Source organism: Momordica charantia (genome assembly GCF_013281855.1).
Source record: "Momordica charantia cultivar OHB3-1 chromosome 7 unlocalized genomic scaffold, Mcharantia_2.0 BLBB01000007.1, whole genome shotgun sequence".
Taxonomy (NCBI): domain Eukaryota; kingdom Viridiplantae; phylum Streptophyta; class Magnoliopsida; order Cucurbitales; family Cucurbitaceae; genus Momordica; species Momordica charantia.
The window spans coordinates 4977678-5000502 of NW_028275165.1; the positions used below are offsets into that span (position 1 = coordinate 4977678).

The following is a 22825-nucleotide window of genomic DNA, read 5'->3' on the forward strand; positions in this document are numbered from 1 at the left end:
CTAAAATTAAAAATAGCAATGCATGAGATGTTGAGGACAACGGTACCCTTAGTATCCCCACAATAGTGTAATATTGTTCGCTTTTGACATAGTTCTCACGGCTTTGCTTTTGATTTCACCCAAACGCATATGAGAGATAATTGTCATATCTTATATACCCATTATAACCTCCTTCCTTAGCTCATGTGAAACTTTGTTTGTATTCACCTAACAAACTCAACACTTTGGTGGGTGCTATGTGAAAGACTTCTTTGTTCTCTTTTGTTTTATTTTTTTACCTATACTTCAAAAAGAAATAGCAATAGTGAATGTCAAAATTAGAAAATGCTATGATTTTCATAAAATAAGATTATTCTTATCGATGTTTGAGATCAAACTAGCAAATGCTTTCAATAGAAAACGATCTACAATTGTTAAATAATGGTGTCTACAACTTAAAAAAATATTGAAATGTTAGTGTCCTATTCTACTAAATTTAAAAACCTTAAAAATAATGAATCAAGAGAGAAAAATAAGTACGGAAGAAAGATGCAATTAAAATAATTGGTACAGTAAATGAGTAGAAGAAAACCATTTTGTAGTTGTATGAAGTAGAGAAATTACATAATTTTTCAGATTCTAACACATCTCATTTTCCACCATTAAACAATGATAAAAAGTAAAAACTTTAATTTGTCAAATAAAAACCTTATTTCTAAAATATATTATATTTATGTGTATTTAAATACACATTTATAAGAATGTATGATTAATGATTAATGACTCTTTATTTGTCATTTTTACTAACCACAAATTTTTTTCAACACTAACCATAAACATTTAGTAATTAGAGATAAATTATAATGTTTAATATTTAATAATTAATGCTAATGATATGATTGTAAATTTAAAAAATAAAAGAGATATAATAGTCTAAAAATATTTTTCCAATATCCTTTCTTTTTAATATAATACAGATATGGATATAAATATAAAAATGATAGGTTATACGTATTATACATAGTGATTTTGGATTGATTACTAATATCTCGTTTTTAATTAAAAAAAATCTGATTTGATATTCCAAAAATATGGATGAAAAACTAGTATAGTTAACTACGTGATCGTGAGTTCGATTACTAACACGGCATCGAATGTTGATGTGTAGGACTCTGTTTGAATTATTGACGTCGGCCATGTGATAATGGGACGAGCTGACAAGGTGCGACCTTAAGTAAAAGGGACTTGCAAGAAGGAATAAACATTTCAACGTTCAAGTAAGTAGGGCGCGAGCTTAGGTAGGTCGTTCTCGAAGTAAAATTGCATAGCTGAATGAAGTGGCGGAGTGTCCCTTTTGTAGACAGTGGAGGACAGGGTCGTTGGAACCGCTCTGACCAACGGTTACGGGATGTTGGGCCCCAAGTCGGTTGTTGGGTCTGAGGTAAGAATCCTCAATTCGGTTGAAGAGAACTTGGATAATTCTCCGATTGTTTCATGGTCTTTAGTTCGGTCTCAAGAATAGGTTTGGTCTTCTCCATTGACTTAATTGGACAAATATGATAATATCAAGTTGATTTCGTTAGTCCATCTATCATGTTGTATTTTTTTTTTCCAGATTAAAACATGTATCTTCGGCCAAATTCAATTCCAACGTGACCCCACGTGTTAGGACTAACAAAAATTAAAATTAACAAAATGAGATGAAAATCTTCAATTCAATTTCAGTGGTGCTGTAGATGCACAAGCCGAGCCGACAACAGAGAGGAATTTTTTTCACTTTTAGGTTTGTTCTCTTCGGTTTCCCTTTCTATTTCTAGCATTTTCTTTTCCACCATTTTCCCGGAAAATATTCGAAGCTATAAATGCTAAAGCCTTGTCCTACTCCCACTTTCCCAAGATTTTTTCCCCTCTCTTCACTCTCCAGCATCGTTTTCTGTTCTCAATAATCCCATTTCCATCACCATAACATCCAGTTTGCGACATCTGTTTCAATGTGAGTTTCTTTCATTGCGTCCTCCAATGGAGTGTATTCTTTTTGAAGTAATTTTCGATTGTGAGCATTTTCTTCGAGTGTTAATTTTTGAAGGGTAATTAATGAGATCTTCTTTTCTGTTAGATATTTGAAGATTTTGAGCTTCGTGGAGAAGCTTCGTTGAGATTGGGTGTTCTTTTTGAGTTCCAGAATCTTGGTGTTAGGTAATACTGCCAGATCCTTGCTACCTTTTTTCTTTTTCTTTTATTCTTATTCATTATTGAACTGTTTGTTTTGGGTTTTTTGCTTTTGGAATTTTGGGATTTCTATAACCCTCGAGAAGTTGTTCTGTGTGTAGTGTTCGTTAATTGGTATTAAATGTGAATGGTTTTGAGCTTGATTTAGATCTGGGAATCTGATTGTTTTTTAAATATTATTTTGACCTTTGGTTGTATTGGAAAACAGTTCTTTTAGCTGAAATCAAGGCATTTTTATACTCGAATTGCGTGCCTTTAAGGATCAATTCTTTATTAGGAAAAAAGGGTGGAAAAGTGGAGTTTAGATCTTTATTTTAATTGTCGATTACAGAATCTTGAAGAACATCCTGGGCCATCTTACTTTTTTATTCTTTTTGGAACATCTTTTAGGTATTTGAAGCAGCGCATTTTTTGAGAAACCATGGGATTAAATTAAATTCCATTAATCTTTTGATTGAAGTACAAAACTATTTGCATTCATTTGGTGTTGTCTCTCTCACTCTAAATTGTATGCTCATCAACCAGTTTCAGAGGGATTGAATAAATTTTCTATTTTCAGGTTGAAACTTTGCCACTTCATGTGTGCAATATGTACAATTGCATAAACTTCATTTGAGAAGTATGTAACCCACAAAAAAAAGAAAAGAAAAAGGATGTGGTTATCCTGCGTTTTGATAATATGAAGACTACACAGGTTCTTCTATATCTCTTGATTGCTAGTCATCCTCTTACAAAGTTACTTTAATTTATTCACTTCATCTTATAGACCTATTTGATCTATGATGTAATATAGTTTTCGAAAATTACTTGTAAAATACGAGAATGTTTCATGTTTCTAAAGTGGATAAATCTTGGCAATTTTTCCCAGACCTCAGAAGTACTGAAGGAGGATATATGCAGCATTATAGCAAGCTAGTATTTATATGGATATGGGAAAATGTGAAATTGGAAAAAATGCATGTCTAATGCATAAACCTCTAATGATTTTCATTAAGTTTGTGAATCATTATAAACATGTCTACGAATGCTCTTTCTTAACTCTTAAATGCTAGTTTCATCAAACACAAACCTGCAAATAAGAGGTTTTTCTTTCATATATTGCCTACTGCTATATTCTAAAGATATTTGGGAGTTCACAGGGCACTAAAGAATCAACTCAAGCTTCTCGTGATTCGACGACAAATGAAAAAGCGAATGAGAAGGCAAATGATAAAATAAATACAACTGAGGCACCTATCACAGATTCAAGTTCTGTATCCGCAACAAGCAATGATAGCAAGAGAGTGTCACCTCAAGATATTGAATTTGTGAGATAAATTATCCTCAGTTTAGAAGCAATGTTCTTTTTATCCTCCTGTTTCATTACCATCTTTCAAGTTATCCATATTTGTGATGATGCCACGATGCGTTGACAAATTCTTTAAAACGGTTGTTTTAGGTCCAGAATTTAATCGAGCGGTGCTTACAGTTATACATGAATAGAGATGAGGTGGTTAAAACACTCCTGACTCGTGCAAGAATAGATCCTGGATTTACAACTCTGGGTATAATTGGAACTTACTTCAATGATTTCTTGATTATTGTTGTTTTTCTCAATTAGATATATACTTCGTTCTTTATCACTTTATATATATACATACACAGAATGTTCCTGACTTAACTTTTGTACTTAGTTTCAATTTTGTCCTTATTGTTTTAGAACAATAAAAGTTTCAATTCTAGCATTCAACTTTTAACTTATTTCATAAGAATCCTCTATTAGCAAGTTTTGTTAAAATGCCTAACAAATATCAAACAATTTTAGAGTAAAATTGAAATTTTAAACAAAACTACATATGCAGGGCATTTTATCTGATTTAGTTAGCTATAATTTTGCCTTTATCCATGCACTTGCCACTCGGTTTCAATTTTACTATGAACAATTTAAAAGTTCCAATTATAATACAAATTGCTATAAATTTAAAGATTTAGGGTAACTTTAAAACTTTTAGAATGTTATGGGCTAAATTTTATATAGACCAAGGGCATTATGTATAGTGTAGGCTATAAATGATCACTTTAAAATTCACTTATCTTTTGTTTGCAGTAAATACTACATGGTTTTCATTGGAAATATAATTTGGCATGCTCTTAATTCAGTATGGCAGAAATTGGAAGAAGAAAATGCGGACTTTTTCCGAGCGTATTATATAAGGTTGAAACTGAAAAAGCAGATCCTCTTATTCAACCATTTGCTGGAGCATCAATATCACCTCATGAAGTATCCTATGCCTCCCAAGGTTCCTTTGGCTCCTATACAGAATGGGATTCACCCTATGCCTGGTAAGTTTGTTCCTTTCTACAATATGATTATTTACATTCATGCTAATACTCTAAAAAGTACATATATAGACACGAGACACGGATATGACACGGACACGGCAATGTGCTATTTTCTAAAATTTAGGACATAGACACGGCAACTACGAGGATACGTTTATTATATTTCATTTTTTATACAAGGAAATTCAAAATTAATAAGTTTATACTTTAAAAAATGAGTTTAACATATTTTGCTCCCAAAATTTACTGTTTTGCCCTATATTCCTTTTTATGTTTGTTTCTTGTGCTTAACAAGTATTTGTATGTGCCTAATAAGTGTCAGATTCATATTCACTTTGTACAACTAGCATATAACACCTTTATTGAGCTAATAAGTGTCCAATACATGTACAATAAGTGTCGTAGTGTCCGATACAGACATATTACCTAAGCTGAAGTGTTTGTGCTTCTTAACTTATGCTTAAGTGATCAAATTACTTTAGTTTATAAACTCGAACTTTTTGCAGTGCAGTTAATAACTTACCTATGGGGTACCCAGTCCTTCAGCAACCTATGGCTCCAGTCCCAGGTCAACCCCATATTGATACTATGAGTAATGGAATATCAAGTTGTCATATAGTCAATGGAGTCCCTGCACCAAAAAATTATCATCCTATTCGGATGAATTCTGGGAACGAGTAAGTTTTCACGATCTCTTTGGTCCGGTCCTTCCTCTTTTCTTATCATCTATGACGTGATATGCTCTAAATGGTTTGAGCTTTACCGCCTACACAGTTAGTTATGTTCCTTCTAAATAAATTAAAAAAATGTAAACCTGTTGAGGTTCTAACAGTTGATAATAATAAGGTTTAAATACTGTTTTTGACCCAATGCTTTCAAATGGTTCATTTTGGTGCCTATATTTCCAAATGGTTAATTTTGGTCTTCTGTATTTTCAATTTTTGTCCATTTTAGTCCTTGTACTTTTTGAAAAGTGACTATTTTAATCCCTATTTAAAAAATTTTAACAATGAATTCTATACACTGAAATCCTTCAACACAAAGCTATATTTTTCAAGACATTTATCACAAAGCTATATTTTACAAGACATTTATTGAGTACACTGTGGAGTTAAAATTGTGATGTGGGATAAAAAAGAAAATAAAATGACCAAGGTGATCACTTTTTAAAAGTATAGGGACCAAAACGAAAGTTTTGAAGGTATAGAAACTAAAATGGATAAAAGCTGAAAGTATTTGGATCGTTTTGGAAAAGCAAATGAACGAATGCTGAAAGTATATGAACCAAAATAGTATTAAACCTAATAATTATAACCAATATGAGGAGTTCATCCACCTAGTTTTATCCATTTCCCTGTGTATATTAGTTGATAGCTATGGTCATGAATCATAGTTTCCATTTTAAACCTTGCAAACAACAGTTCTGCTGACGTGGTTTCTGTTTTTCCAACAAACAGTGCATTGTCATCCATGTCCGAGATTCCTATGAGTCCTACATCTGTGGCATCAAGTGGTCATTTCCCATTCTCAGCATCAGAAATCTCCGGAATTGGAGCGGATACTTCAACTCTCGAAACTCCGTTTACATCAGATGTTGCAAATTCTGTGGGTTTGCAACTTCCACCAGATGGCACGGATGGAAATTCCCGGGATTCTTTCAGATCATTGGATCAAATTCAATGGAACTTCAGCTTGCCGGATCTAACAGCAGATTTGTCAAATTTGGGAGGTAATTCTTTTGCTTTAAATTCATCATATTTGATTCTGTGGTGTTATATTAAACATATTTTCATTGTTTTTATCCTGCAGATTTAGGAGCTTTGGGGAATTATCCTGGTTCTCCATTTCTCCCCTCTGATTCAGATATTTTGCTCGATTCCCCAGAGAATGAGGATTTAGGTACCCGACCCGATCTACATATTCTCTCTAATATCACAATTCTTTTAACATTTAGTAATCGTAGAGACTTAATAACTACTGAATCCAAAAATTCCTTTCATCTCTAACTTAGCTTCAATACTTCTTAGGTTCTTGTCCCCTACCTGCCGTCTAAGTTAGTTACAAGTTACATTTCTATTAACACGTCGACTTTCGGGGTCTATCAAATCCTGCAGTTAAACGTTTATGTTGTTGTGTACTGCTTGACACTTAATAACTGGTTTATCTTGTCGCAGTTGAGGAGTTTTTCGTCGATTCCGTCCCCGATCCATCATGCTCGCAGTCGGATGAGGAGAAATCTTAGATGCAAGGTTAGGCAGTCGGTGTTTCTTTTTTCACTTTGATTAGTGGTAACTAATAAACCTTTGCTAGAAATTTTGTGGTGAATGTTATCTTCGGATTAGAGCATATCTCGGACATCGATTGCGGTTAGCTCGTATCCTTGTATTATTCCCGAGTAGAAAAGTAGACATGCCAGTGGAGGAATTTCTGTGCATTGTTCTTTTGGAAAGCTCTTAATAGTTTGAAATCTTCTTTTACGTCTTCTTGTTGGCTGTGTTTCGTGGATTTCTCTGTTCAAATTCATTTCCATTGTCCAGAATAGTCTCATATTCCATATTGGCATGTTGTCGACAATTAGAAATTGAGTTCGGGATGTTCAAAACTAGATTTTAAAAATCGTTTTATATTTGTTATTAGTACAATAAATGGGAGAATATGAGATTGAACGACTTCTTGAGAGAAAGAGAAAAATGACTTAGTTGTTGAGTGACTTCTTGAGAGAAAGAGAAAAATGACTTAATTGTTGAGTTACGTTCATGTTGGCAAAATTGTGTCGGCGAACTTTTGTTTTGTTTTTTCTTTTAAATATTATTTTTAACGAGTTCTTCATATTAGGTCTGTAATCTTTCCAAAACTATAGAGTCGTGATGAGTGATTTTACAAATTCATTTAATTTTGAAAATAGAAACAGAAAATTGCTTCCCGGAGCTCCTTATTTATTAATTTTTTATAAGCCAAACTGCTCTCAAAACTTGTAGTAATATTTGTTTAGAAATTCAAGCATGGTATTAAATTTTAATCATGTTGATATTTTCACATTTCAGGCATGAGAGATGAATCAAAATCATCGATAAAATATAAAAAATATCAAAATTATATTACTAATTTGGACATAACATTTATATTAACAATTTTTAATTTTTAACTGATTTAAAGGTTGTGAAATGCATATTTGTTAATTTACGCATTGATATCTATTGATATCGATATTTTTATAAATTTGACATTTCTATCGATGTTAACAATTAACATTAAAAATAAGAAATTTCATTTGATAATTATTAGAAATTTCATTTGATAATTCGTAGATTTGTGTTTTTAAGTCATTTTTTAATTGGCATCATATTTGAAAATAAGAATCATAAGATTCTCGTCAAAATACAATATAAAAATTGAACCAGAAGAATGCTCATGAAACTTAAGATCTTAACAAAATACAATATAAAAATTGAACCAGAAGAATGCTCATGAAACTTAAGATCTTAACAAAGTAAAGTGAAGGTAAGATCTCAAGAGCTAAAATAATATTTAAACCGAATAGAACGAAGCCATTCCATTTTTTTTTTTTCCTAATTAGCGTTATGAATAAAATAATATATTTTTTTATTTTTTAGTTGGTAGAAATTATTGCATATAAACCATAAACAACAGTTATAAAGAGCACTTGCAAGTAGGGGCGTAATAGGATTGGGTCGATTCGGGTTTTGAGGGGAGGCGGCACTTTAACTTTAAGAAAATAAAGGTGAAAACCCTAATCAGTTAAAAACCGAATCGAACCAACAATTATCGGGCCGATTCAGTTTTGTTTCGGTTCGTATTTTATTTAAACCGAACCGACCCAAATCAATTCGGTTCAAGTCGGGTTTTTTAGTTGGTTTGGTTTCTTTCACCCTTACTCACAAATCATTTATACAAATATTTTCAACATTCCAACCACAACTCGAAATACAATATATACGGAGATAAACATAAAATTAATTATTGTTTTAAAAAAATAATTAATTTTAACAAGTATGATAGAACAAAATGGAGGTATGACACAAGCTAAGTTTAAAATCTCATGTCGAGGAGTCTGATGTTGGATGGGGAAGTGTCGTTCTTCCCCGATGTCGAAGATATATCGTCAACGACATCTCGTCGAAGCTACAAGCAAAGCGGCCTTTTTGTAACTATCAAAAGAACGTAGCCCACCTTATATTGACATAATAGGTATAATACTCATTTATAACTATCAAAAGTGTATGAATACACACAACCGTGCAGACCACAGTCAGTTAAAAAGCCACACTACAGTAACTTAATTCTTCCTAATTTTGGTGGCTGTGTAAGAGTAAAAAGTCAGATAAGGAAAATCTACAGTGAGTTACTTTCTGGCCAGAAGCTTCTTTGGAAGGTTGTCCAGAGGGGTAGACTTGAGGAGGAAAAGCCTGGCTGCCCTCTCTTGCAAAGTACCTCCACATTTTAACCCTCTTGCTTGCAGTTCACTCTTTAGCCTTTCCAATCCAACAACCTGTTGATAATTAAGCCAAAATTATTTACTATTTTATTATGAGAATTATAATGCTACAAAGACGTTAAAACCGTTGGGGGTATGGGAAAATTATAATTGAACTTGTTGAGCATACATACCTCCATTTCTGCAGCAGAACTAAAATCATCAAAATTCAGTGTTGCTTCTTCTGAATTGCATCTACTTGCAGCTGTTTCTTTGGTATCAATCAACTTGGACACTGGAGAGCCATTTGATAAATCTTCAATAGTTTCACCAATATTTGGACCTGACGTGTCTTGACGGTTTTCTGAGTTTACAATTGCAACCTCGTCAGCATCCTGTTTTACAGCCTCAATTTCTTGATCGGCAGAAACAGCAACAGCCTCTGCACAAGGTACATCTGCCATGTCTTTTTCTTCCTCGGAACCGCTTTCGCACGAGGCTCCACCAGAAACGTCGCCTTGTTTACCACAGCTAACAGAGTCTGAGCTCCCTTCGGTGCCATTGTTTAAATCAGGTTGACAACCACTGTTCAAGATGACTGATTTCTCGCTTTCCTCTTCATTATCAATGTCATCCTCATCCGAATCATCGCTGTCACTTTCACCCAATTTCCTCTTGCCCATCCTGGCAAACAAAAATATATGGCACAAAGCTAATAAGAAAATACTCAGTTAATATATGGGGAATGTATATATTTAAGTTCTCCCGTTCCTAAAAAATTCTTCAATACTTGACAAATAGAAGACAGTGATGGTATTGCTAAATTATCTCATTTTTTAAATGTTTGAGAACTGCAATAAAATTTGTTTCCAAGGAACTTTTCAGCTTGTGTTATCCCAATTTATAATCTCTCTTTCCCATCCTCACAAACAAAAAATAACTCAACATTTTAAAGAACATGCCTATTTTCAAATTTCTCTTTCAGTAAGGTTCAGCCACCACATAACTTCTAATATAACAGAGTTTTCTAATTCAACCACCTTAGCAGTGCCACATAGGACGTTTCAATCTCTTCTTTTCAGTAATCCAAATAAATTACAAATTGAGCAAATAAATTATCAGGGAAAGAAATATGAAGAAGCAATTGAGGAAATCAAAGAACAAATAAATAAAATGTTGAAGATTATAGTCTTCTCGCCTAAAGTTACAAATTGTAGTCTTCACTTCTCAATGGAGTTTTTTGGCATGCAACTCTTCAGCATGGGTTATATAGGAAGGAAGCTCCAATGCAAAGGAAATTCATGGGCTGGATGTAGATATTTCAAAAGGAATTTGAGGGGGCAAGTTCAACAGAAAACTATAAAAAGGGGTGATTAAAAGGAAAGTCATGCGAAAGGAAGCAAAAAAGAGAGTAATTACAAGTTTTTTTTTTTCAATAAACCATGCTTTCATTGAGAAGATATGAGAACACATACCAAAGGCGCAAAGCAGCCCAAAGACAAGAGGCATACAAAAAAACAGCCCACCAACAGAGTCTGAAGGCTAACTATAAAGGACCCCAATTCAAAGAAATAAGACTTAAAGAGTAAGAACACAATTCCTTAGTACCTGATTCCCAAACAGAGGCATTAAACCTAGCGATAGGCCACAGTGCCACACCATTTTCGGAGCCCTCTTGTGATCCTTGAAAATCCTATTGTTCCTAACCAAAGACCCCAAATCACCGCAAGAAGAACCCGCCTACCAAAGTATTTGGTCATTGTAACAGACTCACCAAAGGTAGGATTATGAATAACTTCCTCCATCGTATTTGAGCAAACACTAGGAATGGCTAAACTGAGCTGAAAAACTGAAAGAAACTATCCCAAATAGTTTGAGCGTACTGAGAATTTCACAAGATGTGGTTCAGGTCTTCAGCATCCTTACACAAAATACACCAATACGGCTCCACCCCACCACCACTGAAGAATGCCACAGCACATGGTCCAAGGTTTTCAGTGTCCACTATGCCAAGCAAACTGGCCAAATAAATGGTCTAACCTTCTTTAGGATGCTCACCTTCTAAAGCAAGGACAAGGTGGGACACTTTCACAGGAAGACAGATCGTCTAAAAGATGGTAAAACAACTCACAAGAGAACCACCCACAGGAATGGGAGTCCAAAAATGAACATCCCTACCACTTGAACTCACTACCCAATCATCTAACAAAGAGATAAGAAGTACAAGCTTTGCTGCCTCTCTATCGGAAAGGGGCCAACTAAAGCCAAGGGATAAGGAAGAGGAAGAACCCGAAGCAGAAATGACAAAAAGCATAGCAGCAAGTGGTAAAGACAAGGAAAGCCTATCGCTCAACCAGAAATCCTCCAGAAAAGTGAGAAAAAAGGACTCCCACTTGCAATCTCTATCCAAAAAATTTCTGAATGTGCCTTTTAAACCCCCACTTGAAACCTAATCATAGGGAGGAGATCCATACTTACTAGCAATAACCTTGTGAGTTATGCCACAAAGACTTAGTCTCCTCTCTCCAGAGAGAAGGGCCACGACCATTTTGCCAAGGAGGGCCTTCTTTCGTCGTCTTATGTTACCAATGGCCAAACTATCTAAAGCCATTCGTCTAGACACTACATCCTAACTAACAAATAAAGTTTCATGCCACAAATTCAATGAAAAACTTTCAGTAATCAAACAATCTAGTAACGCCAGCTAGCAAACTAAAACATAATGGAACACAACAAAGAAAAGCAATAGATAGATAGAATACAAACCAGATCTTGATCTTTTTGGGATCTGCTCCATTTGCTGTCATCAAGCCACAGCCACCCTTCCTTTTCCGATTAGCAGCGTTGATTACAGCATCTCTGACGGATTCCTCGACCTCCGCGACGCAACGAGCAGACTCCTCCCTGTACTTGTCGACGTAGATTTGAGCGGCAGAATCCCCAACCCCCTTCTTCCCAACCTTGGCTTTGTTCTTGAGAAACTGGTGGGCGATCTTCTCCAATCTCCTCTCCTCCTCCTCCGCCTTCCACTCCTCCAATCGCTTCTCGGCATTCACATGCCTCAGCCTTCTCCCACTCATATCCCTACACGCGTCGAAATTGTTCGTCTTCTTCTGCCCTGCTTTCGTTGCCGCCCCACGCAGCAGCGATCCGAATCCCCCCTTGCCTCCGACCAGCCGAAGCAGAAGATGAACAGTCGGAAATCTTCCGGAAGAACATGATATAACCGAATGGTCCTCGATCTGGCGAACACCGGTGACGAGACGCTGCTGATTTGGGGGAATTCCAGTGCTGTCGAAGAGACGGCCCTTGAGTTCATGGCCGTCTACCGAAGGGGATGTCAATTTCAGAGTTAGGGTTTTCCCGTCTAACAGCCTCACCAACAGGTTCGAAATCGGAGTCCCCTCCATTGTTGTACAGATCTTCAAATTCCAACAAACTTCAGACTCAAGACTCAGAGAGAATTCGAAAGAATTTCTAATTCTGTAGAACAAAATGAATTATTGTTAATCGCATGCCTATTTAATAATCTCAACTTCTATTTTGATTACGATAATGATTTAATTTTTGTGATTTGGAAAAGTTCAAAAATAGGATCTCTTCTTCAAAAAAATTAATACAAATTTAGTTTTTCAAATGATTATTATTTTAAATTTCAAATTTCTATTTGTATTTCGGCTTATTTTTCACCTAAAATTTTGAATGTGTTGGATGTAAATTTTGACCCGCCACGTGTCAGGATCGAAATAGTGGGAAGAATTAGCATCTATGCAAAATATGGAAATTAACCTAAAAACGTTGAGGTCGGCAGTTAGGGTACGACCTAAGAAGTCGGGCCGACCTTCAGTAAAGTCCGTAACATTGTCTCTTCCGAACTCGACAACACGCTGCATTTTTAGGGTGTGTCAGAGTTCTTGTCGGGCCCAGTTTCTATAAATAGAAACTCTTGTCTTAAATGCAAGGTACGCAAACCCAACTATTACTCGACAAGTTAGATCGGACTAAGAAGCTAACTTGCTCGTCGGATGTTGACCTTGTTTTGCAGGTACTCGAGCACCCAGGAGGTTTTTGAAAGAAAGGAGATCGTCCAGTCCACTCTGACCTACACTCTAATCCGAGCTTGGCAATTTTGAGCTCAAACATTTGGCGCCGTATGTGGGAAACGACATATTTGAAAGTCAGTCTCGCTTCTGCAATTTAAGCTAATGGCACAAACCCGCTCCCAACAGTCACGTTCTCAGCTTTCGTCGATCCGCTCTCCAAGGGGGGATGCCACCACTCACAATGCTCATCCATGCCGCACGTACTCTCAGGTGGCAGGAACCTCGGTGGCCGAGTGTCAGCTCTAGGTGGGGGCAATCAGAGAGATTGGAGGTCGGCTTGCCACATCTGACCCCGTAGTGGCTTGGGACTTCCACCTTGCCTCAGATCAGTTCCCACCGCTGCAGCCTCAGAGGAACGGTCTGCCACTGCGTGCTCCTCGTCTTCACAGCTAGGGGAACACGAGCGCGCGTTCCGAGGCGAGCGTCGACGTGGGCGTGGACCTTGTCGTTGTAGCTAATGTGGTCGCCGAGCTTACGGAGGTCAAGGCGCAGTTAGAAGCAGTCGAAAGGGGCAGCGAGGTGTCCGATTCTTCTGTCTCCAGAGATCCCGCTAGAGAAAACGGGCTGCTGCATCCGACCAAGAGAACAGAGTATCAGTTCCGACCTTGTAAAGATGCCCGAGTTGGAGCACCCTCGCAAAAGCCTCAACGCCCAGGGTTGGGCGGTACCCCGGGGGCACAGATGCAAGGCCACCCTCAGTAGGACGACCAGGTGGAGGACCAACACCCGAGGGTCCAACTAATTCGGACCCATCAGGCATCGATCGATAGCTACAACGCCCACCAGGGCCGAGGTGAAGGGCCACCGAGACGACGATGGGTGGCACCTGAGGATCAGGAGTACCAGGTTGACTTACGACGAGAGAGAAGCCAGAGGTTGATGATCGAGAGAGGTCCTCCCAGGGCGATCACTCATTCCGATCCGAGGTCGACCTTCTCCGAGATCAGTTTCAGAGGGAGATGGATGACCTTAGAAGGCAGTGCAGACCCTTAGATCCACACTGCGATCAAGCAAGAGGAGCCACCTTTCTCCCAAGCAATCCTAGACGCGCCCATCCCGCCGAGGTTCAAAGCTCCAATCATGAGCTCTTATGATGGGTCCGGGGATCCAGTCTCATATGTAGAGGTATTCGAAGGAAAGATGGATTTCTTGGCCGCGAGCGACACTATGAAATGTCGAGCGTTTCAGATAGCTCTGGAAGGCTTAGCGAGATTATGGTACCGACAGCTGAAGTCGAGGTCAATCGACAGGTATCAACAGCTGAGAAGGTTGTTCATCAATCAGTTCTCAACTTGGCAATTGTTGAAGTTGCCGCCCTTCCGCCTAGGAACAATGAAGCAACGGGATAACAAGTCCCTTACGGAGTACATCGCTCGGTTCATGGACGAGCATGTCAAAGTGGTGAGTTCGGGACGATGTACTATCGACGACATAGCCATGATGTACTTCACGACGGGGTTGAACGACAGAAACTTGACGATTGAGTTCGGGAGCCGCCCACCGACCTCCTTAAACGAAATGCTTGCCCGACCTGCCAGTATATTGATGGCCTGGAGCTGTGGAAGGCCAATGGAGCCAGGCGAAGCAGCCGCGGTAAAGATCAGGACCAAAAGTCTCCCCCTTCCAAGAAGCAGCGTAGTGATGATCGTAGTTCGTCTCGGCGAGCTGACGACGACAAGAATAGAGGCCGACATGACGATAGGGTCCCTTCGGATCGCCGAGGGCCAAAGTTCGACAGGTTTACTCCGCTGAGATCCTTAATCGCGGAGATCTACACGGTAGTTGAAGATACCGACCTGGAGGCACTGTTCACAGCCTCGGAAAAGCTCCGCCGACCTTCGGGAAAGCGACACAAGCGACTCTACTGTCGATTCCATAAGGATCACAGCCACAACACCCCCCGTCGAGGATTTGATCTAGAAAGTTATTTGAAGAAATATGTCGGTAGCAGAGAACGAGCTAAGGCAGAGGGATCAGCTCGGGAAGAGAAGTGAGAAAGGTCACAACCGCCTCGAGGAAAAGAAGATCGTCCCGCTGTTATAAACACCATTCACGGAGATCCGAGCGGGGGACAGTCAGGGCAGAAGAGAAAAGCTCTAGCCCGGGAGCAGCACATGAGGTCTGTACCTCGTACCCCAAGGAGCCCGTGATGCCGATCTTATTCGACGAGCAGGATGGTGAAGGGGTGCATATGCCCCATAACGACGCTTTGGTAATCGCCCCCCTAATAGACCATGTGAAGGTCAGAAGAGTTCTCGTAGATGGTGGGGCGTCGGCTAATATATTGTCCTTCTCGACCTACACGGCTCTGGGATGGGAGAGAAGACACTTAAAGCACAGCTCAACGCCCTTGGTTGGCTTTGTAGGGGAGTCAGTTGGCGCGGAACGATGTATCTCGCTCCCTATTACCATCGGCGAAGGAGAGCATCAACTGACCAGAGTTGCCAAGTTTGTTGTAATAGACCGAAGCTCGGCATACAATGTCATACTTGGTCGGCCTCTGATCCATGACCTTAAGGCGATTCCCTCGACCTACCACCAGGTTCTGAAATACCCCACCCCGGCCGAAACTACACCACCATATGCCGACGAGGCCGAGCTCAACCGTAGCACACCAACAGAAGAGCTAGAACTTATCCCCTTGCTAGGGTCGGATAGGAAAGTCAGCAACCGCAGCAGGCTGGGAGCCGAGGTGAGGGAAGAGCTCATTGGGTTTTTGAAGTCAAACTCCGACGTATTTGCATGGTCCCATGACGACATGAGGGTATTGACACAAACATAATGGTGCATAGGCTTAATGTAGACCCTAGTTATAGGCGTACAAGGCAAAAACGTTGGTCTGTCGATGCCGAGCGAAGTAATGTGATTTGTACGGAGGTCGAAAAATTGTTACGAGCTAAATTCATAAGAGAAGTTCATTACCCCATGTGGCTTTCTAATGTCGTTTTAGTTAAAAATTCCAACAGAAAGTGGCACATCTGTATTGACTTCACGAACCTCAATAAGGTGTGTTCGAAAGATAGATTTCCCCTACCTCGGATAGATCAGCTCGTCGACGCAACAGCAGGGCACGAGCTACTCTCTTTCATGGACGCCTACTCCAGGTACAACCAGATTCAGATGCATGCACCCGACCAAGAGCACACTTCGTTTGTTACCGACCAAAAGTTGTATTGCTATAACGTCATGCCCTTCAGTCTAAAGAACGCCGAAGCGACCTACCAGCGAATGGTCAACATGATATTCGCCAAGTAGATCGGACGCAACATGGAGGTATATGTGGACGACATGTTGGTAAAAAGCAAGCAGACGAGCTCGCATTTGGCCGACCTAGCAGAGGCCTTCGGCATACTTCGAAAGTATCGGATGAAGCTCAACCTGAGGAAGTGCGCTTTTGGGGTTTCGTCGAGAAAATTCCTCGGATTCATGGTCCACAAGCGCGGAATTGAAGCTAATCCAGACAAGATAAGGGCAGTTCTCGAGATGGAAGCGCCAAGGAATGTTAAGCAACTTCAAAGGCTGAATGGCCGTCTGGCAACTCTGAATCGCTTTGTGTCCCGCTCCACTGACAAGTGCCATCATTTCTTCCAAACATTAAGGAAAAAGGGAAGGTTAAATGGACCGACGATTGCGAAGCGGCACTTCAGCACCTAAAGCAGTACCTCAGCACGGCCCCGTTGTTGTCCAAGCCACTGTCTGGCGACGTTCTCTACTTGTACTGGCCGTGTCGGAAAATGCGGTGAGCTCGATCCTTATAAGGGAAGCAGAAGGATGACAAAACCCTATTTACTACATAAGTAAGTCGATGACCGAGGTCGAGACTTGCCACCCCTGTGTTGAGAACTGGCCCTGGCATTGGTGACGTCGGCGCGTCGTCTGCGACCGTACTTCCAAGCGTATAAGATAGTCGTTTTGACAAACTTCCCTTTGAAGCAGATTTTCTACAAGCCCAAAACGTTAGGTCGGCTGATGAAGTGGGCCCTGGAGCTTAGTAAGCATGACATCGCCTTCGAGTCTAGGACAACATTAAAGGGTCAAGCAGCCGTAGATTTTGTTGCCGAGCTAACTCCGGCCAGGCCTGGGGCCGACGCCTGCAACCAATGGACGCTTTACGTAGATCTTCATCCAACGAAAAGGGCTGTGGGGCAGGCATGCTGCTCCTCAGCACCAGTGATCTTCGATTCGAGTACGCACTCTGGTTCAATTTCCAAGCTTCGAACAATGAAGCCGAGTACGTGTCCTTGATAAATGGGCTAAGGGTTGCAAGGGGGATGGGCGTGAAGCGTCTTTTGATCCTCAGCGATTCGCAACTGATCGTCAATCAGGTGACCGAGGAGTACCAAGCGAAGGATGCTCGTGTGGAAAGGTATCTGGCCAAAGCTCGGGAGCTGCTTGCCCAGCTCGAAGATTACGTGATTCGGCAAGTGCCGAGGTCAGAAAACTCTAACGCCTACGCACTGGCACGCTTAGCCTCGACCTATGAAACCGACCTACCGAGGATGGTGCCAGTAGCAGTACTTGGTGAGTCATCCATCGACCAACCAGAGATAATGGAGGTCCAGTCAGCTCAGCCCACATGGATGGATCCGATCAAAAGTTTCCTGACCAGTGGTTCAACTCCGACGGATCCGAGCCAGGCCAGGAAGCTCTGACGTCAAGCGGCTCACTACGTAGTGCAAGAGGGCAAGCTCTACAAGAGGGGGTATTCTCTACCATTGTTGCGGTGCCGCGACCTAGAGGAGACGAGGTACGTTATTCGCAAGGTTCACGAAGGAGTATGCAGAAATCACTGCGGAGCTCGGTCAATGGCTGCAAAGATCGTCTGACAGGGATACTATTGGCCGACGATTGACCACGACACCAAGGAGTTCGCAAAAGCGTGCGACAAGTGCCAACGCTTCGCGAACGTCCTACGGCAACCCCCGAAGATGCTGACGTCGATCTCAAGTCCTTGGCCTTTCGCTCAGTGGGGGCTAGATCTGATCGGCCCACTACCGAAGGCGAAGGGGCAGTTAAAATATTCCATGGTAGCGGTAGACTATTTCACCAAATGGGTAGAGGTCGAACCCCTGGCGTCCATTACCGAGGAGAAGGTTGTTAGTTTTGTGTGGAAGAGCATAGTATGTCAGTTCGACATACCGTACGCCCTCATTACCGACAACAACAAACAGTTCGATGGTGCCCGATTTGATCAGTTCTGCCAATAGCTCAGCGTACGTCACTTCAGTTCTCCAGCTCATCCGAAGTCGAATGGGTAAGTCGAAGCTGTCAACAAGATTATCTAGCGCGGCTTGAAGACAAAGCTTGAGTCCCTGAAGGGACGGTGGGCAGAAGAGTTACCAGAAGTACTATGGTCCTATCGAACTACGCTGCGCCGATCTACAGACGAGACGCCACACGGCCTGGCTTTCGGGTCAGAGGCTATCATTCCAGTCAAGATCGACATGCCTACGCTTCAAGTTGAAAATTTTGACAAGCAGACCAACAGCGAAGCTCTCCTCTTGAATCTTGACCTACTCGAGGAGAAAAGGTCTCACTCCCAGCTCAGGCTAGCAGCATACCAGAACAGTATGGCTTGGTACTACATCGCCAGGGTAAGAGTCCGAACGTTCAAGCCTGGAGACCTTGTCCTCAAGAAGGTAATGTAGCATGTCGGAGCCCTCGAGCCGAATTGGGAAGGCCTGTACAAAGTCTTAAAAGTAGTTCGTCCCGGAGCTTATCTACTGACCGACCTCAATGGGAGACAACTCCCCCATCCGTGGAACGCTGAATATTTACGAATCTATTATAAGTAAGGCAAAAGAGAATTTGTATAATCCGACGTGTAAAATTTCGTTTGTTAATGAAAGTCGATCTCCAATGACTTGTAAAAAATTTGACTTTATTCGTTAGTGTCGTCTACTACTACGAGCTACATCAAATTGGGGTCAAGGAAGACTACGTGGTATGACCTATGCTACGCCGTTGTATTTTTTCAAACTTTGGAAGTATTGGTCAGCTCGTTGGAACCTGGCTATCCTTAATACTTTGAGCACACCGCCGAGCTGAGTTGCCTCGACACGTGAGTCGTTGCGCAGGAAAGAGATTACCCAGACTTGAGAAATGCAAATAGTGGAATTAAGATTAAAACCTAACCAAAATTTTATAAGTATACAAACATCAGAAAAAAGAAAAAAAACGAATCAAGTCTGGACAAAGTCTCATTTCATTAAAAACAAATTATGGTTAGAGCCGAGGTATATATGCCTCGGCTCAGTACATTGTTTGAATTCAAGAAAGAAGCGATGATAATGATGATGATATGAGGAAAACAACGGAAGGAAGGAAGGGGCGAGCTACTCCTAGGGAGGGTCGGCAGGCTTGCTGGCTCCTGCGTGGGCATCAGTTGCCTCGGCTCCTTTACCAGCATCGACAGGACGATCGACCCAGATGGCCTCATGCTCCTGCTCGATAGCAGTAATAGCCTCCTCCGAGCAAGCGGTCTCGAGCCTGTCGATGGCGTAGTAGAAGCCCTTGTTAGCCAAGTCATGCGTCAAGCCGTCGAACTCAAGAAATTCCTTCACCCTTTTCTCTAAGTAAGCCCAGCTCACCAAGTTCTGCTGAGCCTCCTTCCAGCCCTTCTCCGCGGTCTCAGCTCGTCCCCGAGCGTTCTGCAGGTCAGCACGAGCTTGAGCAATCAGGGCCCTCGACCTATCGACCTCAACCTCCTTTTCAGCTCGAACTTGGTCAACCTCAGCTTCAAGCTCAGCGATCCGCCGCTCGTCTGAAGCGTGGGTTTCCTCCTCCTTCAAGTCTCTATCCTCGAGCTCCGAACTCATCATGGATGCCGATAGGCAGACATGATAGTGCAGCTGCAAAAGCTTGAGGTTAGATTAAAAGAAAGAAAGAAAGGAAGAGAGGAAAAGAAGAGACTGCACGAGCGTACCTCTGCACCAAGAGCTATAGTCTTCCTCACCGCCTCCACAGGGTCCTCGAGCATCTGGACAGATCGTTCCACCCGATGAGAGCTCGAAGACCTCACCTTCGACGCGGCCTCATGAATGTTGAGGCGAGAGAAGGCGAGCCTGAACGGGAGTCAGACCTCTTCGCACGATTGCCAACCTTGTTGGGACCCTTCCTCCGAGTCAACTACGATAGGAGGAGGCGGAAACCTAGAGGTAGCCTCCTCGGAGTGGAGCATGTCCCTCGTACGCTTCTTCTGATGCATAGTGGTAGCCGACCCCTCACCTCCTGCGACGGTTTGCAAGGGCTGAGCTTGAAGGGCCTGGAGTTTGGCCAGATTAGCTAGCCTGGGAGCCGGGACATCGGCACTGCTCGTGCGGTGACGAACTTGAGGGGGCGCTGGTGGGGCAGCTGAGGTCGAGGCGCGCCGCCGCTTTGTGCTGTTGAGTGCAAGGAATTTGGAGGCCATCTCTGAAAAGAAGCTGATGTTAGTTAAAGAGGTTACAAAGATGAGCCTAAGTGCCGAGCCGAGTTTACCTTCTGGAGCCGAGTTTAATCAAAGTTTTGTCTAAGGCCCGTATCATCTCAAGCTGCCCCTGCCTAAATTCAATCGATTTAATAATAACATCAAAATTCAATTTTGTAATCTTTAATTCATGATTTGCCTTTAATCCAAATCAATTTAAAATTTTGTTTTAAAATGTTATTTGAAATTCTTTTTAAAATCAAAATTCATGCTTAAAATTCATTTATATATATATATATATATATATATATATATATATATATTTTAATTAAAAACCAAAAAACATTTTAAATTATTTTTTTATTCTTCTCTATTTTTTTTAATTTGATAAAGATTAAGCCAGAGCAAATACGATTATGTACAAAAACAAAAACAATGATTGTGAACTGAATATCAAAAATTCTTGATACCTCCCAAATCTAGATCTTGGGGGAGGTGTCGTTACTCCCTCTTAGGTGGGTTAAAAAGCCAAATAACTTCCATTCGGAGTTATTAGTTTGGCAAATAGTGAAACTGAGTTCGATCTGTTTGGGGGTAAACATACCCAAGACACGTGGAGGACCCTCATTAGTGTTTTGGGGGAACTGAATAAAAAGGACTACCTATGTCCACCTCGGCCCTACCGAGGAGACCAGGTTCGCCCGTTATAAAAGACTAAGTATGGGCACTAAGGTTCGACCTGATTGGGGTCCGACCTGCTCGGAACCTAACAGGTCCGATATGAGAAAAGACATATAACCACCGGTCGTGTGTACTGTCGGATCCATCACCTATAAATAGAGGGCTTCATTTCACACTCAGGTATCGAATCTCACCTCGAACTAAATACGGAGTTCGATCTATACTGACTTGAGCGTCGGAGTGCTTACCCTCTTGTGCAGGTCCACTCTAGTTTCAGGTCGGAACCGGAGACCGGGTTCGAGCTCAATTCATGAAGAACCGTTGTGCAAATACCTGCATAAACATTTGGCGCCGTCTGTGGGAATCGATCTAAGTCATCCCGATCTAAGAAACATACGCAAAGATGGTGCAACCAGCAAACTCTGCTAATACGACAGAACGGAGGGGTGTGAATGCTGATAATGGCACTCAACGAGACCTCGACGCAAGAATAGTCGAGGACCAGGTCCGAGCAGGGCAAGAGGGAGATCTGCCGCGTAGATCTGCCCGCCATGCGAACCAAGAGTTACCCCCTGCTCACCCAAAACCCTCAAAGGCCAACCGAGGCCGAGGTGGGACCACGAGAAAGACCTCCCAAAGGGCCAGCCAGGCAGCAGACCCTGAAGCTTTGTCTACTCTTCAGCGCGAGCTGGATGATATGCGTCATCGGTTGCGTACAATGGAAGAAATGTACGCCGAGGCAACGCGTGCTAACCGAACTGCGTCTCCCTCTAGGGTCTCGGGCGCACCCGGTGAAAAGGGAGCTCCATCTATCCAACCTGGCGACCGCGAGCCCATTCCCAACGATGAAGGAGTGGATTACAGCTTGCAGGATAACGATCTGAGAAAGCATCTCACTGAAAAGAAGAAGAGAGCATCTCGGGAGCCGGAAGACTCTCCTTCCTACTCCCGAGAGTTCTCGAACTCGAACCTAAAGGCTCAGTCAAAATACAAGCCTCTGACGCCAGAAGTTGTGATAACTAGAGAAGAGTTCGACCTGATGAAGCACAAGTTCGATGAGCAGGTCGAGGCGCTTAAGGCCAGGTGCGAGAAGAAAGAGTGCTCGTTCGACGATGGCGACTTGGGAGAATCGTCATTCACCTCAGACATCTTGGAGGCTCCAATCCCTCCGAAGTTCAAAACTCCCACGATGAAGTCTTACGATGGGTCTAAGGATCCAAAAGATTATGTTGAGGTCTTCGAGGGCCTCATGGACTTTCAAGCGGCAACAGATGCAATTAAATGCCATGCCTTCCAGATCGCGCTTACCGGCAGCGCGCGCCTGTGGTATCGGAGACTGCCGACTAGGTCGATCTCGACCTACTCTCAGCTGAGAAAAGAGTTCATAGTCAATTCTCTTCTCGGCATTATGATAAGAAGACAGCGACTCACCTCGTCACCATCAGACAGAAGGAGGGTGAGACGCTGAAAGAGTATGTCACAAGGTTCCAGGAGGAGCAGCTGAAGGTTGTGCACTGCTCTGATGATTCGACCATGTGCTACTTCCACACCGGCCTGGCCGATGAGACCCTCACCGTGAAACTCGGAGAGGAGGCTCCAGCAACCTTCACTAAAGTCCTGCAGAAGGCGAAGAAGGTTATTGATGGGCAAGAGCTCCTCCGAACCAAA

General features: G+C 41.7%; 2 protein-coding genes across 2 annotated transcripts; one reads left to right on the top strand and one right to left on the bottom strand.

Moving 5' to 3' along the window:
• The first annotated feature begins 1755 nt into the window (after window positions 1-1755).
• LOC111021841 (uncharacterized) lies at window positions 1756-7007 on the top strand. The gene is made up of 10 exons (XM_088126801.1): window positions 1756-1972; window positions 2096-2175; window positions 2768-2902; window positions 3348-3515; window positions 3647-3752; window positions 4348-4530; window positions 5042-5207; window positions 5988-6259; window positions 6340-6429; window positions 6705-7007. The coding sequence occupies exons 3-10, from the start codon at window positions 2888-2890 to the stop codon at window positions 6770-6772; spliced, it is 1068 nt and encodes a 355-aa protein (XP_087982927.1). The 5' UTR covers window positions 1756-1972; window positions 2096-2175; window positions 2768-2887; the 3' UTR covers window positions 6773-7007.
• A 1715-nt stretch (window positions 7008-8722) lies between these two features.
• On the bottom strand, window positions 8723-12470 carry LOC111021840 (uncharacterized). Its single transcript, XM_088126812.1, has 3 exons — window positions 11732-12470; window positions 9160-9649; window positions 8723-9040 (listed from the first exon to the last, which is right to left on the bottom strand). The coding sequence occupies exons 1-3, from the start codon at window positions 12373-12375 to the stop codon at window positions 8894-8896; spliced, it is 1281 nt and encodes a 426-aa protein (XP_087982938.1). The 5' UTR covers window positions 12376-12470; the 3' UTR covers window positions 8723-8893.
• Between the last annotated feature and the right edge of the window lie 10355 nt (window positions 12471-22825).

What these genes read in the sequence shown, in the direction of transcription:
- LOC111021841 (XM_088126801.1), top strand. An exon ending in CACCTCAAGATATTGAATTT is followed by an intron (nt 3,516 to 3,646) that starts GTGAGATAAATT and finishes CGGTTGTTTTAG; the next exon opens with GTCCAGAATTTAATCGAGCG. An exon ending in TCCTGGATTTACAACTCTGG is followed by an intron (nt 3,753 to 4,347) that starts GTATAATTGGAA and finishes CTCTTAATTCAG; the next exon opens with TATGGCAGAAATTGGAAGAA.
- LOC111021840 (XM_088126812.1), bottom strand. Translation starts at nt 12,375, where the DNA reads ATGGAGGGGACTCCGATTTCGAACCTGTTGGTGAGGCTGTTAGACGGG. An exon ending in CCCAAAAAGATCAAGATCTG is followed by an intron (nt 9,650 to 11,731) that starts GTTTGTATTCTA and finishes TTTGTTTGCCAG; the next exon opens with GATGGGCAAGAGGAAATTGG. An exon ending in GTTCTGCTGCAGAAATGGAG is followed by an intron (nt 9,041 to 9,159) that starts GTATGTATGCTC and finishes AATTATCAACAG; the next exon opens with GTTGTTGGATTGGAAAGGCT.